This window comes from Gadus chalcogrammus, chromosome 6 (genome assembly GCF_026213295.1).
Source record: "Gadus chalcogrammus isolate NIFS_2021 chromosome 6, NIFS_Gcha_1.0, whole genome shotgun sequence".
Taxonomy (NCBI): Eukaryota; Metazoa; Chordata; class Actinopteri; order Gadiformes; family Gadidae; genus Gadus; species Gadus chalcogrammus.
In genome coordinates this window covers 8,519,740-8,534,970 of record NC_079417.1, presented here as the reverse complement: position 1 = coordinate 8,534,970, position 15,231 = coordinate 8,519,740, and the positions used below count along the sequence as shown (strand labels likewise).

At 44.7% G+C, this 15,231-nt stretch overlaps 2 protein-coding genes across 8 annotated transcripts in view; both read right to left on the bottom strand.

Annotated features, from left to right (window-relative positions):
* The window catches only part of txnrd2.2 (thioredoxin reductase 2, tandem duplicate 2), a 17,919-nt gene extending 9,106 nt beyond the window's left edge, over window positions 1–8,813 (bottom strand). The window contains exons 1-11 of the mRNA XM_056593359.1: window positions 8,724–8,813; window positions 8,295–8,360; window positions 8,112–8,168; window positions 7,854–7,998; window positions 7,477–7,551; window positions 6,706–6,784; window positions 6,111–6,173; window positions 5,545–5,615; window positions 2,439–2,458; window positions 2,054–2,145; window positions 1,417–1,591 (exon numbers count right to left, since the gene is read on the bottom strand). Of these exons, the coding sequence (XP_056449334.1) occupies window positions 1,417–1,591; window positions 2,054–2,145; window positions 2,439–2,458; window positions 5,545–5,615; window positions 6,111–6,173; window positions 6,706–6,784; window positions 7,477–7,551; window positions 7,854–7,998; window positions 8,112–8,168; window positions 8,295–8,360; window positions 8,724–8,799 (919 nt within the window). The 5' untranslated portion in view covers window positions 8,800–8,813. The remainder of the gene's footprint in view (window positions 1–1,416; window positions 1,592–2,053; window positions 2,146–2,438; window positions 2,459–5,544; window positions 5,616–6,110; window positions 6,174–6,705; window positions 6,785–7,476; window positions 7,552–7,853; window positions 7,999–8,111; window positions 8,169–8,294; window positions 8,361–8,723) is intronic.
* A 772-nt stretch (window positions 8,814–9,585) lies between these two features.
* arvcfb (ARVCF delta catenin family member b) overlaps window positions 9,586–15,231 on the bottom strand; it is a 124,397-nt gene continuing 118,751 nt past the window's right edge. For 3 of the 7 annotated variants that reach the window (XM_056593356.1, XM_056593353.1, XM_056593357.1), the window contains 2 exons: window positions 14,915–15,003; window positions 13,823–13,945 (listed from right to left, as the gene is read on the bottom strand). In XM_056593356.1, coding sequence (XP_056449331.1) covers window positions 13,844–13,945; window positions 14,915–15,003 — 191 coding nt within the window. In that variant the 3' untranslated portion in view covers window positions 13,823–13,843. Of the gene's footprint in view, window positions 12,933–13,818; window positions 13,946–14,914; window positions 15,004–15,231 lie in introns of those variants that run through there. The other 4 variants (XM_056593355.1, XM_056593354.1, XM_056593352.1 and 1 more) reach the window with 4 other exon arrangements.

Genomic DNA, 15,231 nt, shown 5'->3' with positions numbered 1-15,231 from the left:
AGATTGTGGACATTGAGGGATCAAATCCAAAACCATGTCTTTCGGTGCAAGTCTCTTTGTATCAAAGCATGCTAAAGGACTCAATAGTAAATGGTAGCAATGTAGGGCCCACCCACAGCACTGGCAGAGAACCCGTTGAGCTTTGAAGCAGAAGCGGAAGCCCAGCAGCTGGACCCTGGTGTCACGCATGGATGCCTGGCTAGGGATGAACAGGCTGGTTGCCTGCGTGGTTCTCAGTGCCAGCCGCACGCTAAGGTGACGGAGCTCCGAGCTGGCGAGCGATGACGGATCGAGGACATCAGGTCACACGTCACGTACATCCTCATCTCTGTCACGCGCATCAAAGGCCTTCACATTGCATGCGTGCACACACAGACACATGCACATGCATACATGCATACACACATACATGCGTAGACATACACACACACACACACACACACACACGGATAGTTCCACGGAAAAGCCCCGATTCTGGGGGGGTCTTGAACCACGGAGCGACGGGTGTTCCCTCTATTGTTCCCAGTGCCCAGCGCGGAGGGAGGGAGCGAGAGAGAGGGGGACACGGAGGAGAGGAGGATGAATGGAGGGGCAGGGGATGGGCAGCGGTGGCAGTGACAGATGTGTCTGGGACAGCGACTGGCACAGGACAGGAAAGAACCAAGGGAGGCAGAACAAAGATAGACAGAGACGGGGTGAAGGGACCCCCCCCCCCCCCCCCCCGCCCCAACACAAGGGGTGCATCCTGCCCTGTCCCATCCCTCTCTGACTCTCCCCCTCTCCCTCTCTCCCTTCAGTAAGGCGACCGGGTGATTAACCACTCGGCCCTGTGGCAAGTCCATCACTCAGGATTTTTTATTACTTTGTTTTTCGGGCTCGATCGTGACCCCGGCGGCTATCTGCTGACACAAGGTGTTGTGGAGCATGACAGTGGAAGTGAAGGCAGTGAGGGAAGGGGAGCGCGGTCAGATTAGTCTGTGTGCTTTTTACTTACACATCCTTTGTCACTTTTATGTTACACATGATAACAATGTTAACAATGAGGGCACAGCGGTGTGCCAAATACAATAAACGCTATTGAGGTCACTGTTTGTTCTGTAAATTGAAATACGTTTGCCATTTATTTTGGAAGGATATTCTAGTGGTTGAACGGAGCTCGAGTAAAACCTTGGATGTACTTAAGCCAGATCTACGTAGTCCCACAGCTGCTCCCTCATGACATGTATCTGAATTCACTGGAGGTCGTGTTGAATAAAACGTACCTGGAACACTAAACCTAATTCACGAATGTAAAAATCCCTCGAGCAAAATGAAATGCAAAACGGACCAGCGGAGCCATCCAGATTCCTTCATTACCATTTTGTTCCAGATGAAATCATTCACACTCAGTATTGAAGTGCCTGGAGCCAGACTCACCCACGGCCCACAGCACCGAGTCAAAGGAGTCCGTCTCCTCCTTGCCCGTCCGCGTGTCGGCCCAGGTCACCTGCAGCGCCCCTGAGGGCAGCTTGTCCACCCTCTGGGGAACGCAGCCCCAGGCGAACCTGGTCCCATACGCCTGCATGTGGTCCGTCACCAGCCCCGCCATTTGCTGCAGAAACCAAAGGTTTAGGCCCAATCCCATTTCTACCCCTTACTCCTTCCCCTTGCCCCTTCTCTTTACCCCTTCAAAACAAGGGGGAGGGGGAAGGGGAAGGGGTAAGGGAATGGGATTGGGCCTTAATCATTCTTTGTTTATACTGCGATGTGAAATGCGATGAATGAATGTCATACAGGTCTTTAATGGTATTTACTTCATTCATTGAATGTGTAGTTGTTCCCTGTATGGAAAACTCCAAAACATTCCCTATCAGACATTTAAAGAGCTAGGTTTATCTAGGCCCAGTTTCAGTGGCACATTCAGGCATCCTTAATGTAATTAAACTCAAGATAGGTAGATTAGGAAACAAGTGTCTAGAGATATACAAATACTTCGCGAAAAATACAAAAAGGCCATGTTGTTCTCAGTGCTGCAGTGAAGCGTCAGTGAAGCATTATGCGGTGGTTGCAGTACCTGATCAAACCCACGGAGGGCAATGCTGCGCACCATGACTTTGGTGTCCTGGCCGATGCCCGTCAGGAACCCTGCACACTCTAGAGCCACATCTGAATCACCCCGTTCAGGACCACAGAGGTTACACTAGAAGAAGCAGCCAAACCCTGGGGCACACCATGTCTTTCAGAGAAGGTACATTCCTGTAATATAAAACTAAAACGTGCACCGAACACGTAAACAGAAAGGGGCTAAAACCGCCCAGAACACAAAGCACCTCTGTGGTCGGCACTATAAGGCTAACCAGGGTTCATGTTAGTTCATCCCGGAGCTGTTTACCAACGTCTAGCTCTCTCTCTCAGACGCCCATGCCACAGTGACTCACATGCAGCACACAAAAGGATACAACTGGCTCCGACCACGAGTCTGCAACGCACAAAGACAGACAGTGAACAGACATAAAAAACACAATGACAGATGGGAATCGCAATAAAAGCAATGCACTCAACACGCAGCCATCCTGTGTATCAGATGACAATGTGTTTGTTAAAAAATCAAATAAAAAAGGTTTACTTGAAAGCCGGGAATTACTGAAGAGATTAACCCGACACGACAATCTCATGTCTGGGCTAGATTTTAAGTGAGAACATGTTAAATAAATAGCGTAGAAAGTGGCCTGTCTGTATGTCATGTTGGTGTTGACTTTTGTGTGTGACTGTGTGTGGTCCATGGGAGGCCACACTTGTGGAGGACAAATTTGTTTTTTTGCTTTAGCTAATCCCCGTAGATCCAGAGAGGGCCATGTTGAAGGTACAGGTCCACACGTCAGCCCACTGACTGAAGCTCCTTCCCTGCATCGGTCAGGAGGAGGAGATGGAGGCCCCGTCTGCTACAACGCCATCCCACCACGCTATCCCACCATGCTCTCCCTCAGCTCCAACCCCCCGCCCTGCCTCTATGCCCGCGCTGACTCGCTGACAGCCCGCCCCAGCCGGGCTCACGGCGGCAAACCGCTCACAGAGGACCTCAGCGTATTCGTCCGAGGCACAACTGCACTTAGTGTGTATTGTACGCAGGCTTAGAGGAGATCAGCATGGGGGCCTTCTCCGGTTGATTCTACACTTTGGTCGCTTTGACCATGACCATACTTCTCCCTCTCTCTATCTCCAAGTGCCAAGCTGTTATCCTTCTAAAAACGGCAGTGAGTGTGAGGAGATATGAAGACCAAACCAGTTATATGACAAGGCAGCCATTAGTTTAAACCTCTATTAAAAATCTTTTCTTTTTTTTTTACATGCAGCCAGCCTACCCGACCAGTCCAGCGTGACGCTGGTCATCGAGATCCCACATGAAAGCCTTTTACATTGACTACTTCCAGCACGCTCTAAGAATTAGTTTCATTTTCTGGTGCCGTTAGCCTTGAGCATTCTGCTGCAAATATTCTTCATCAAATGAACGATTGAAGTATATGGTGATTAGAAAGCATCCAATCAGAACTTGGGTTTATACAGCCCTTGATGCCCTTCAAAACCAATCTAAAATTTTGCAATTGATGCCAGCTGATGTAACTTGTCTTTTGTATGGCAAATTATATAGTCTAGCACAGATGGAGCCAATCAAAGCATTGCAAATTGTATGTTCTTTTAGGATTGATTTCGATTTATACAGTCACTACAATTGAGTCCTCTCCATATGGCAGTGTATCTCCAACCAAAAAAATCCCATGATGCATTGTGATGTACAAAGCCTGTAGTATACTGTATGTGAATAAAAGCACTGTAGAATGACTTATGAGAGACGCCAAGTAATTCACCAAGACAATTTCTAGTGTGAATGAACCGTGGGTTATTGAACCTAGTAGATTGATCTACAGGAAAGTTCTTTAAAAGATTCATATTAAGTAATGCGTTGCGCAGGATGGTATGCTGGGCCTACCTGTATGCAGTCTCCCCCTTTAATCAGAATTTCTAACCCCATAGCTGCACCCTAACGGCACGAAAGACAACGATTGCAAGTCGCTTCGCTTAATGAGGATTCAGGAAGAATGTTTGGCTGCTAAAAATAAAACAGGCGTGTAAAATATATTCCAGGCTCCATCCACTGACGGCCCGAACTGCACGCTACCTGCTAGCCTCTTTCAACAGGACACTATGGCCACCTGCAGGCTGCAGCCCTGAGGCGGGAACCAGTCACTCAGTAGTGTGCGTGCTCCGAGCGCTATTAAACACCCCGTCACTCACCTGCCCTCTCTCCTCACACACCCCCCACCTCCGCCCTTTTCCATGCCAGTTACATAGCCCTGCAGTCCCCACCACCTGCACAGCTCTAGAACAATAACTCGTAGCGCCTGCTAGCGCCTGCTAGCGTCTGCCAGCGACTACATAGTACATCTGCAGAGGGGCTGCGGCTAATGGTAGCGCTCAAAAACACTTTTTTCATCAAAGGACTTCCTGATCTCAAGTGCTAGCCTTGATCCTGGTCCCCCAAGCCAAGCACCGCTTGTGGGCGACTGGGGTGAGGTTCATGGTTAACAGTACTTCCTAAGAGGGTTCAAAGACTGGGGCTAACTTGTACAACTTGGTATTCAAAGCCTATTCAACAGGACTTCTATTTAAGTTAGCTTTCTAATTGAAGCTTCTGTATGAAATAATATGCTTAAGGTAGAGGACTTTGAACTGTGTTCCATTTATAGGTGGTATTATAATCATTATTTTCATCATCATTGTTAATATTATGACAGGATATCAGGACTGTTGGCCAATTATGAAGGAAATTGACATTGGCCCCCGGTGGCCCCGTGATTAAACTGCAACTCTTTAGTTACCCATTGATAAAAAAAAAAAAAAAAACCCTGTCAAACCTAGCATCTATAAATAAATTATTTCCTGGTGTCTGTCATCGTCTAGGGTGAAACATCTGCTTCGTCCTTCGCCATTTAACCACTGCCAATAGTCAGGTCGAGGACGCCACAGAGGAAGAGGAGAGGAAACGTCAGGAGAAGAGCAATCACCCAGGTGATGACAGCAGCTAAACGGCTGGATTACAGGCCTCGTTCTGCTAACCTGAGTCACTGCTAAGGATAGCATGACAGGAAGAGAGCAGTGGTGGGGGTGGAGGAGGGGCATGGCGGCGATGGTTTGTCATCGTTTCATTATTATAGTATCGGTAACTACATTTAGTTGTTTGGTGTTTAGTGGGCCGGTGTTGGTGGTTACTATTCATCGTTCATCACTTGACAGAGTCAGTAAAAGAGTGTGAAAGAGACACACTCTTTGGGTTTCTTTTAGGTTTGGTTCTTTAGGGTTGGAGGGCAGATGCTGTGTAGAAATAAGTCAACAAAGTAAGGACGGGAAATGTGCCTGGATTCAGTCCATTAAGCTTTCGGCATGAATTTTTAAATGACGTTCAGGTATGTATCTCACTTATTTGTGTGCTGAGGCGTGTGTGTGTGTGTGTCTGTGTGCTCGTTTGTGTGTGTGTACTGTATGGAGTGGAGAGGAGTGGGTGCTAACGTCTTTCCAGGTGCCTCTTTCAGCCAAAAGATGTCATCACTGGTAATGCCATGCTCCATGGCTCCTGGGATCTGAGCGAGACAGAATGAGTGTGATGGAGACAGACGGACAGACAGAGGGAGAGACAGATAAAGAGGGGGATGGGGGAGGAGTTATATTCATCACCACACCGCACGGCATGCCTATACATATCATCAACAACACACGTTTAGCAAAACAAGGCAAGGCAAAGATCCCGGGTCATTGGTCCTGGGTGGCGTGTACCAGTCAGCAAGCACAACCTTTTGTTTCAGCACGGAAACGGACTGTGTCATGGCTATTTTTGATCACTTTTCCTTGGAGTTTGACACAGACTAAATGACTCATCGTACAATGCTAACATTGGGCTGGTCTAAATGAATTCTCCGCTCTATTTTCAAATAATAATAATAATAATAAATAAATGTTTGATATGCCCTGAAAAACAGTTCTCAACATTTGGTTCCGTTCTTTCAATTGTCATTAATTCAAAGGTTTTGAGTTAAAGAGAGGATAATGACACTAATGAGTTTCTAATAAATACTTACGTGTGTGGGGTATTTGGGACGCCCTCCGGTGGCAATCACAATGTTCTTGGCAGTCAAGAAGGACTTCAGGGACAGAGAGGATAATGGGGAATTTTACATTAAGATTGGCAGTACTTAAGTACAATTCCCTGCTGTGTTCATGATGTTAAACTGAACGATGAAGAATTTAATACAATAAATCAATGGCACTTAATATCCCCCTTTGTCTCACTTTGATTATTAAATACATTATGCATTCGCCTAGCTTCAGCGGTCAACAACGACAACTTATGTCTTTCGGATCATATCTGTGCTACCTGATGATTCATAATGATTCCTTAAATTCTTTTCTTTTTGATACATTGATGGACCTCTGCTCTTGTGGTCATTTTCATTATGTGACCTAAACAGAGCCCAATCATGTTTAAACAACACCTTAATCCAAACAACAATGGGATTGCATTTACTCGTTTGTTCATGTTTGACTAAAACCAAAACAGTTGTCCACCCTATTGTGGTGGTTCTGACCAAACCCAAAAACCACCACAATAGGGTCGACGGATTTTAAAATAGATCAAAGGAAGAACAAGACTTTGGTTATGAAGAAGCAGCCCACCTCCTTCCCAGATTTGGTCATCCCTCTGACTGTGTGTTCATCTAGCAGGCTTCCCATCAAATTTAGGTACTTCACCTTCCTGTATTGAGACAAGCGGTGTTAAAGGGCAAAAACACGGGGAGCCTTCAATCACACCTGAAGCCATCTGATTCACACAGGTGATTTGGGATATTCCCTCAGAACAGTTAATGTAAGCAGAATTGAGGATACATTTGGCATTGGATTCTCTATATTGGTAAAGAGAAGATAAGGGGATAAGGGGTTTTAAGATCTAAATGCATACCGGACATCCTTGGTAAGACAGAACTCAAGAATATATGACTGCCATTGGCAAAAGTATTAATCCAATGTATCCTTAAACCTTGAGGTGCTTAGCCCCAGTAATCCCTCAATCTCCTAAATGAGTAGACAACCTAATTCACGATACCTATTAAGTAAGAAAGGAAAATTCATAACCATGACGGCTCATGGAAGCACCCTTATTGTGAGGCCAACTGCTGAGAGAATGTGGCCATATTTAGAAAGAGTTTAACACCTGTTTGCCCTGCAGCTGAGTCATTCAGTCAACATGTCGCTCTGGATTAATCACGCTCTGTGTGGCCAAACATACATGGCCTCCAGGTTCCACACATAAGTATTTAGACAGAATGGCGTAACACACAGTTTATTTATTTGAGTATCAGTGATGTGAACCGAGATCATCAATGTGTTAAGGTTTTGTGAAAGCATGCAGAGAGAAAGATGCTTTAGCGAATATGGATTTGGGCTCACTTGTCCTGGAGCTGGACCCGGTGGCCCCAGTTGAGAGACCTGACGTGGTTCTGGACCGCCTCTGCCATGGTTTCCCTGGAGAATATAGAACAGGAAGCACAGCAAAGTGTACCCATTACCTGGCTTGATGACTAATCCAGTACAGGCACAGATAGTAGTGTGTACGTGTGCAGAATACATTTTAGGAATCACATCAAAGTATGTGCTCATCCGATACGCTAATTCTTGTGTATATGTTGTACACCAAGTTGGCCACAAGATGGTGCTATGTAGCGGCTCATTTTGTCTTTCACGATGACTTTCATATTTTAAGTGCTTTCCAATGTTGTTTTCTAATATTTTGGTTAGTTGTTGGGCATGGTATCTGACATCCTTACCAATCGTGGGACACTGGATCCTTGATCTTCCAGCCATACTTTCTGGCATCTTTAACCGCGGTGCCAAGCAGTGCAGCCTGGTGCATGAGCTTCTTGGGGATGCAGCCAACGTTAACACACGTCCCACCAAGACCCCACTTGGTACCTGTTCAGAAGAGCCTTCTTTAACAATATTGACAGTATTTTTGGAGAATGTCATAAATATACTATTATGCATTATAGTGATGTTACTGCAGTGTGTTACTGCATTCCATTTACCTTTAGCAGATGGCTCCACATAATCTAACACAGCAACCTTCTGCCCCAACTGGGCCGCTGAAAACAATAGATTCTAGTAAGCGTAATAGTCATGAGAAGTTTACATCATAACAAGAGCCACATGTGATTCGTCACCTCCTCCAATTGTATTGAGTAGACTATGATGTATAACTACAAACTCACCTTCCTTGGAACACGCCAGACCGCCTGAGCCTCCTCCAATAACGACCAAGTCATAATCATATTTCCCTGCATGAGGACAATCATTTATTTGTTAAAGCTGCTGTAGTAGGCTACTCCAATATGCTTTGATGTTAAAGATTTCGCCATTACTTTGGTTAAAAGTTCAAAACATAAATGTAATGAGATCTGATTTAATAATAATCATTCAACAAATGTTGAAGAATACTGTCAATGTTCCACTAAAGTTGTGTTTGTTGAATGACTTTGACAGAGCAGATGATACTGTGTGGAGGCTGTATTCTATGAATGGGTCAGTCTAGGTTTAGAAAAGCTTATGGGATAGTGGACACGTCAAGCTGGAATCCTAAATATTTAAATCTACCAACGATTAAATGTACTTTTGCCGGTCAGAATAAACATAACTGTTACCTGTCAGATTTCTTGTTAGAATACTAAAACAACTAGTCCTTTTCCAACGGTGCCGACTCTTGAAGAAGGCTGCCATGTTGTTTTGAATTAAAGGACCCATGTGACGTCAGCTAGTACGCAACAACAGAGCAATAGAGTGCCTGGTAATATGCCTGAACAAAATCAGGGGGAATAATTTCTCTTGGCTTTTTAAAAAAAAAAAAAAATTATAGATGACCATTTAGACACGGCATATATATTTTCTACTAATTTGAATGTTGTGTTGGTGATAGGTTTGGCAAGGTACTGACTGTCTCCCCTCCTGTATCATTTTCTCCTCTAACTTTCTCATCCTATCCACTCCAGACAACGATGTAGCCATTCCATAAGCGCCGCAAAGGAATCCACATCTGAGCAATGTAAAAGGAGATGTGTATTTTAGAATGATTATTTTTTTGCAACTTACATAAATCATTTCATCAACGCAACAATAGATTTGCATCATGCCATTAAAACTGGATTTCATTGTGTCTGTGAAGCTCAGTCAATGGCAATATTTACTTTCATCATCATTTCATCATTGGGGACAACATTGCAGTAAATCACAATTCATACAAAATGTCTTATCACAAGTAGTGCAATATCTTGCCACAAATCATTGATTGATTGGTGGCAGTTGCGCACATGCCAATCTTCCATTTGCAAGTGTGTGATGAAGTGATGAAGGCTTATAACAACCAGTGTTATACTTTAATCACATTTGATGTGTTGAATTTAGTTAAGTGTATCAATATATAATAAAAAATATTAATCACCTAATATATTGCAGTTTCAATTCCATTCGGGTCGAATAGTGAACACAAGCAAACACATTTTTGCAGGCATGATTTATTGAAAACACACCAAATGTATACTCTACAAACCAGTATTTATTTTTTCCATTATGTTCAACAAGCGTAAACTTGCCTCAGGATATTAGTAAAATCAACATAATACATTCTGTCACTGTGGCATCGGCTGCTGGCTACCAAAGCATTCACAACTTTTACTTCTCTATGAAACCAAATATCTAGTGTTTTGAAAAGTTTTTAATATATTGTAATAAAAGGCAAAAACTTCACCAACAGTCTAGACTACAAGGGTAACAGAGTGAGTGAATGTGTCAATGAGTGAGTGACCGAATGATTGAAATGAGGGCCTTTACTTTAAAGGAGGGAGATGGGTGGGGGGGGGGGGGATGGCAGTGAGTGGAGCAAGAATGTCTTATAAAACACAGTTATCTTTTTATTGATTTTTTATCTACCATGGAAATAGGATTAAGGCACATGATAGGTACATACAAACACGTCTGCTACCGTGTAGTACAAGTTACTTGTATGACGACCGTCTCTAAACAATGGCGTTTATCTACACAGGAAGGGTCTAGCTAGTTTTGGTCAGCTGTATACGCCTTGGCTTTCGCATTTACAGCACAGTCCCTCCGCCTCCGAGCTCAGTGGTTGTACAGCAGTGGTGTGTACACCCCACCAGACCACCTCCTGCCGGCTGAGCTGTGGGGTTTGTATGCCTACGAGGCGTGGTTCCTTTGGTTGTGGTGTTGCGCAGTGGAGGGATGCTCGGGATAAGGTCAGCAAAAGGTCAGTCAAACGTTTAGGGGCTCTTGGTTGCGATAGGATGTAGTAATATAGTAATATGTGCGATGAGAGCGCACACACACACTCACACACTCACATACACGCACAAAACCCCAAAAAAGCACATAGAAAAGGGATGCTAGGATAGTTCTTTTTTTCTGCATCACTGAAATGAAAAACATAGATTTTTTTATTCGTATTTATTGATAGCACATCGTACGTCTTTGTAAACACTGTGTAAAATATGCAAGCTTTATAAAATCACATCACAAAAGAAAATTCTGACTCCAATGCAGGCACATGCCATAGCAGACGTATGGGTGGAACTGTCCTGGCCATTTCTCTGTTGTCCCCCCCCCCCCACCCCGACCCTATGCAGAGTGAGTCACAGCCAGTAGGGATTCTACAGTGGATTACAATGTCACTTTGTAGCACTCTGTCAGACTATTAGCACCGCCACAGGACTTTGCATTGAGTAAGCGTGTGATATTTCACTATGTTACTAGCAACCTGTTCAGTCAAAAACAGACAGATACAAAACAAAACGCAAGTGTGTTAGCTCTGCAATCCTACTTTTCCAACTGCCCACACTAAAACATAGAAAAAATATATTTATATGCGAGTGACCGTGGTGTGGTTGGCTTTTTTACAATGTGAAGCAACTCATTTGAGATTGTTTAGTTTAGTCTGGCACATATATACATGTGTCCGTCTTCCCTACACATGAACAAAGTTAAAATCCAACAACACCACCAAACAACAAACAAAAAAAGAAAAGAAAAAACCAAAATGTGGCACTTGGATAGAATATAATATAAACATCTGTACAATTTCCTTCATGCTAGGTTGAAATATATATATATTTATATATATTTTTTTCTATTACGATGCATTAGTGAAATCAAGTGATGGTTTTGTTGGTCGGTAACTTAATCTAAGTGCAGCAGGGGATCCTCTGGAGAAAAGGGGGGTGGGGTGGGGGGGGGGGGGCACTGCTGTCTCCCGGCAATTCTATACCAGCGGTTTCCCTGTCCATCCATCCTCCTATGGTGGCTGAGTGGCGGGGAATACAAACATCTGGGCGTGGAGAACCTGATGGGGACCTGCCAGCTCCACCCTCAGCTCATTGCCGTCGAAGGAACAACCACTGTCGATGCGTCGCATCCGTTTTTGTTTGTTGCATTTCAACAATACAAATATATAAATAAGTGAGAAATTGTCATGACGAGACATGAGTTGTTACACGTGAGCTACGGGTAAACAGTTGTTTTTTTTGTTCACAAACACAGAACTTCCTCGACGAATGGATCTGTGATCAATGTACAACGAAGATGGTCTCCGGCGCTTTTTCACTTCATATTTCCGTTTTCGTTTTTTATCTTCATTACCCCAATATACATTTGTATAAAACCCAACAAAAATATAAAATGCTTTATCGTGGCTGTCATTTCAACAGCCAAAGCATCCACACCTGCCTCTCTCCTTCTAGAGCACACTGTCGACTATAAACACCTTTAAATCCTCTGAAATACACTCATGGCGTACTCATTGGCAAAGAGCAACCGCTGGCTGTCAGACTCGAGTGATGAGTTCTCCTCTTCACCCTGGCTCTGCTCACTGTTTGAAATGAAGTCATTATTCTTTCCATGAAACGGCTGTAAGCCCTGGCCTATATGCTCTCTTATTTGTATTAATGAAACAGTGAACTGAATAGTTTAGAAGTCTGCAAGAGCAGGCTGGTGTGGATGTGCTACAGTTCTCTAAATCTCTTCCTCTCTAATTTCTCTCTCTCTTCCTTTCTCACTCTGTTAATCTCTCTCTTCCTCTCCCACTCTGTTTCTCTCTCTCTCTCTCTCGCTCTCTCTCTCTCTCTCTCTCTCTCTCTCCTTCTCTCTCTCTCTCCTACTCTCTCTCTCTCTCTCTTTCTCTCCCTCTCTCTATCTATCTTCGTCTATCAAGCTCCACTTACCGCCCACATTGCTACCAACCTTCTATGGCCTTCATGGACAAACACAACGGTTTAGGATTTCCAATAACATCATAATCACAATTTCTAAAGGGTAGAGAGGGGGTTTCAAACTAGGATAGGATTTGACGCATTAAATGTCAAAACAACGTTATCTGCTTTTTGATTTATCTAGCAGCTGAAACCTAATTTAAAAATACCTTATTTTCTTGCCCCCATCATGTAGCGGTCCCTAGCCCATTATAGCTTCATGTCCACCTTTTTATGCCAATTTCAATATCCTTCATCTTCGTATTCTTATCGCCTTCATCCATGCCTCACATTCCTCCTCCTCCTCCTCCTCCTCCTCCTTTCACTCAACGAGAGAGACCGCTGTGGCCGCGGCATTCAGTGGGAATGTTGATATGAAGTTAAAGTAGTAGTAGAAGAAGTCGCCTTTTTCTTTTTTAAACTCATTGATTTTATGTTTTTGTCGACCACGTTTTCAGGAGCGCCTGTGTTTTTTGATTAGTTTTGTCCATTTACAAAGTCTGCTTGCAGAGTTGGCGACCAGGGTGAGCTCTGTGTGGGATGGCAGTGGTGATGCGAGAGGGCCTCACATTGGGATGTGGGGATGTGGTTCCTCTAAGCCTGGAGAACAGGGTTACAGGACACACCGTCAGAAACATCTTCAGATACAACATATGTTAAGGAGTTTCATTCCAAAATGACAATCCTTTTGGGTTTGAAAAAAAAAAATATGTTGGTTAAAGAATAGTTCAAAATGCATGCATATATCAATGTTAAAAGAGGGCCTTATATTTTTGGTTAATTCTACTGAACTTATTTTGTTTTGGAATGAAACCCTCTCTAATAGAGTTCTTTATATCTCTAAACCGAAAACTATCACAACACAAACACAGCTATACACAAAACACAGCTCATATGAGACCTAAATGTATCACGTAGAAAATGGAAACTATGATGAGAGAGGAATGACATTTCAGTTCCCTTGTAGTTGTGAACAATTTTGAGATGGACCATAATGATTCTCCTTTACTGAAATCATATGGTATACGCATGGAAAAACATGGCGCCCATTTCAATTAGATTCAAGGAACATGAAATGACTAATAATGACTATTGATGACCCACGCCGACACCCATGTTGCAGAGCAGAGAGGTGGCTGGGAATGAAGTCCAAATAATGCTCAGGGACATTTTTATCAGAAGTGGTCTGAAGTGACGGCAACATGAGTCCCGGTGGTTTGGCGATCTTCTCTGGCTGCCCACTGTAGTGTCAGGGAGTGAGCCGGAGTAAACAAACAGACAAACACTGAAAGTGATGGTGATGCTAAGCTACAAGCTAAAGGCGTTAGTGAGGGTGGTTGATTAGGATAAGGGTTTGGGTAAGGGGGAGGGTGACGGGGGCGAGTGAGTTCGGGAGTGGTGGTGAGGGTGAGGGTGAGGGTGAGGGTGAGGGTGAGGGGTCGCAGGTGGAGATGAGGGCGGTGGGTTTGTCTTTGGTGACATCATCTTCTCAGACCTACCATGGCATGCATTTAGACCCAGGAGTCAACAGGCTGGGGCTTAACGTCACAAGCGTCCACCAGACTGATGGCGGGCCTGTTACCCCTAATGTAGTGCTTCCTATTAGTGTCATTCTGTGACCATGGAGAGAAGAGGGGGGGAGGTTGGAGGGGGGGGGGGGGGAGGAGGGGTTGAATCCAAACCAAACAGACGGCAAAAGAAAAAAAAAAGAGATCAGTGAAAGTTCAATAATACAACACACAATCCCGATAGCGGACTGAGCCGGGGTAGTCAGTGTTAGTTCTGTGCTTTAGGGAGAAAGAAAAGTGGACACGTGATTACAAACAGTAGTTGTGACATGCAAATCAAAAACTGGAAGTAGTTGTTTTTCTTAAACAAGCCAAGGAAGTTGCATTCAGGGGGTGGGTGCAGTGAATAGATCCGGACCTGACAAAAAACACCCTGCACAATAGCTCCTCCACTGGTCTCCTGTATCAGTAGAAGGAAAACGAGAGCGTTTGACACCCACTGCCGTGACTCCAGCTAAACAGGCTGCGGTCTGGCCTTGGCAGATAAGTCCCTTCCCTCGAGCGTGCCGCGTTTCCTGTTTGGCCGCTTGACTGACGGACAGCCGCTCAATAATGAAGCAACATATTTTCCCGGGGAGGCTAGGTCTCCTCCGGTCGCCTTTATTGTAATCAGCCTCTGAATAATTGGCCTGCCGAGAGCTAAAGGCAAACTTGGCACACAAGTATCTGGTGGCTCCTTGTCTGCTGAGGTGGTGGGAGACTGACAACTTTCAGCCTCTTTTAAGATGTGCTGAAGAGCTTTCTAATGAGGGTCGCCGTGGACAAAGAGCAGCACTTCTGGTGACATCAAGTGTGTGTGGGGGGGGGGGGCTTATGGGAGAGGGACTGAAGGACGGACTAGAACACATTTTAACAAGCCGTTTCATTACAGATCCCCTATCTCCCAGACGGCTGCCACTGCTTCATCGCGTATGCTTGGTGTGTGTGTGTGTGTGTGTGTGTGTGTGTGTGTGTCTGTGTGTGTGTGTGTGTGTGTGTGTGTGTGTGTGTGTGTGTGTGTGTGTGTGTGTGTACCTTTAAGGGCTCATGCTCTGTTGGGTCCTCAGGGTCCACAGCCTTGTACTTGCACTCCTTCTCCCTATGGTCGATGGTGGTGTATCCATCTAACAACACAGAGAATTACCACAACCATTATTATAACCTCCAGCTGAGACACAGCTCCCCTGGCCCCCCAGCCCCCCACCCCCCCCCCCAGGGCCCCCTATGCCCCTGGCCACGCTCCAACACCAACCTTAGCATGAGTGATTTAACCCGCCCGGTGGTGACAGTCTGACAGATGGCTTTAGGGCATTAAGAACTGGTCGTGGGGGATTTACAGAGACTTCACAATT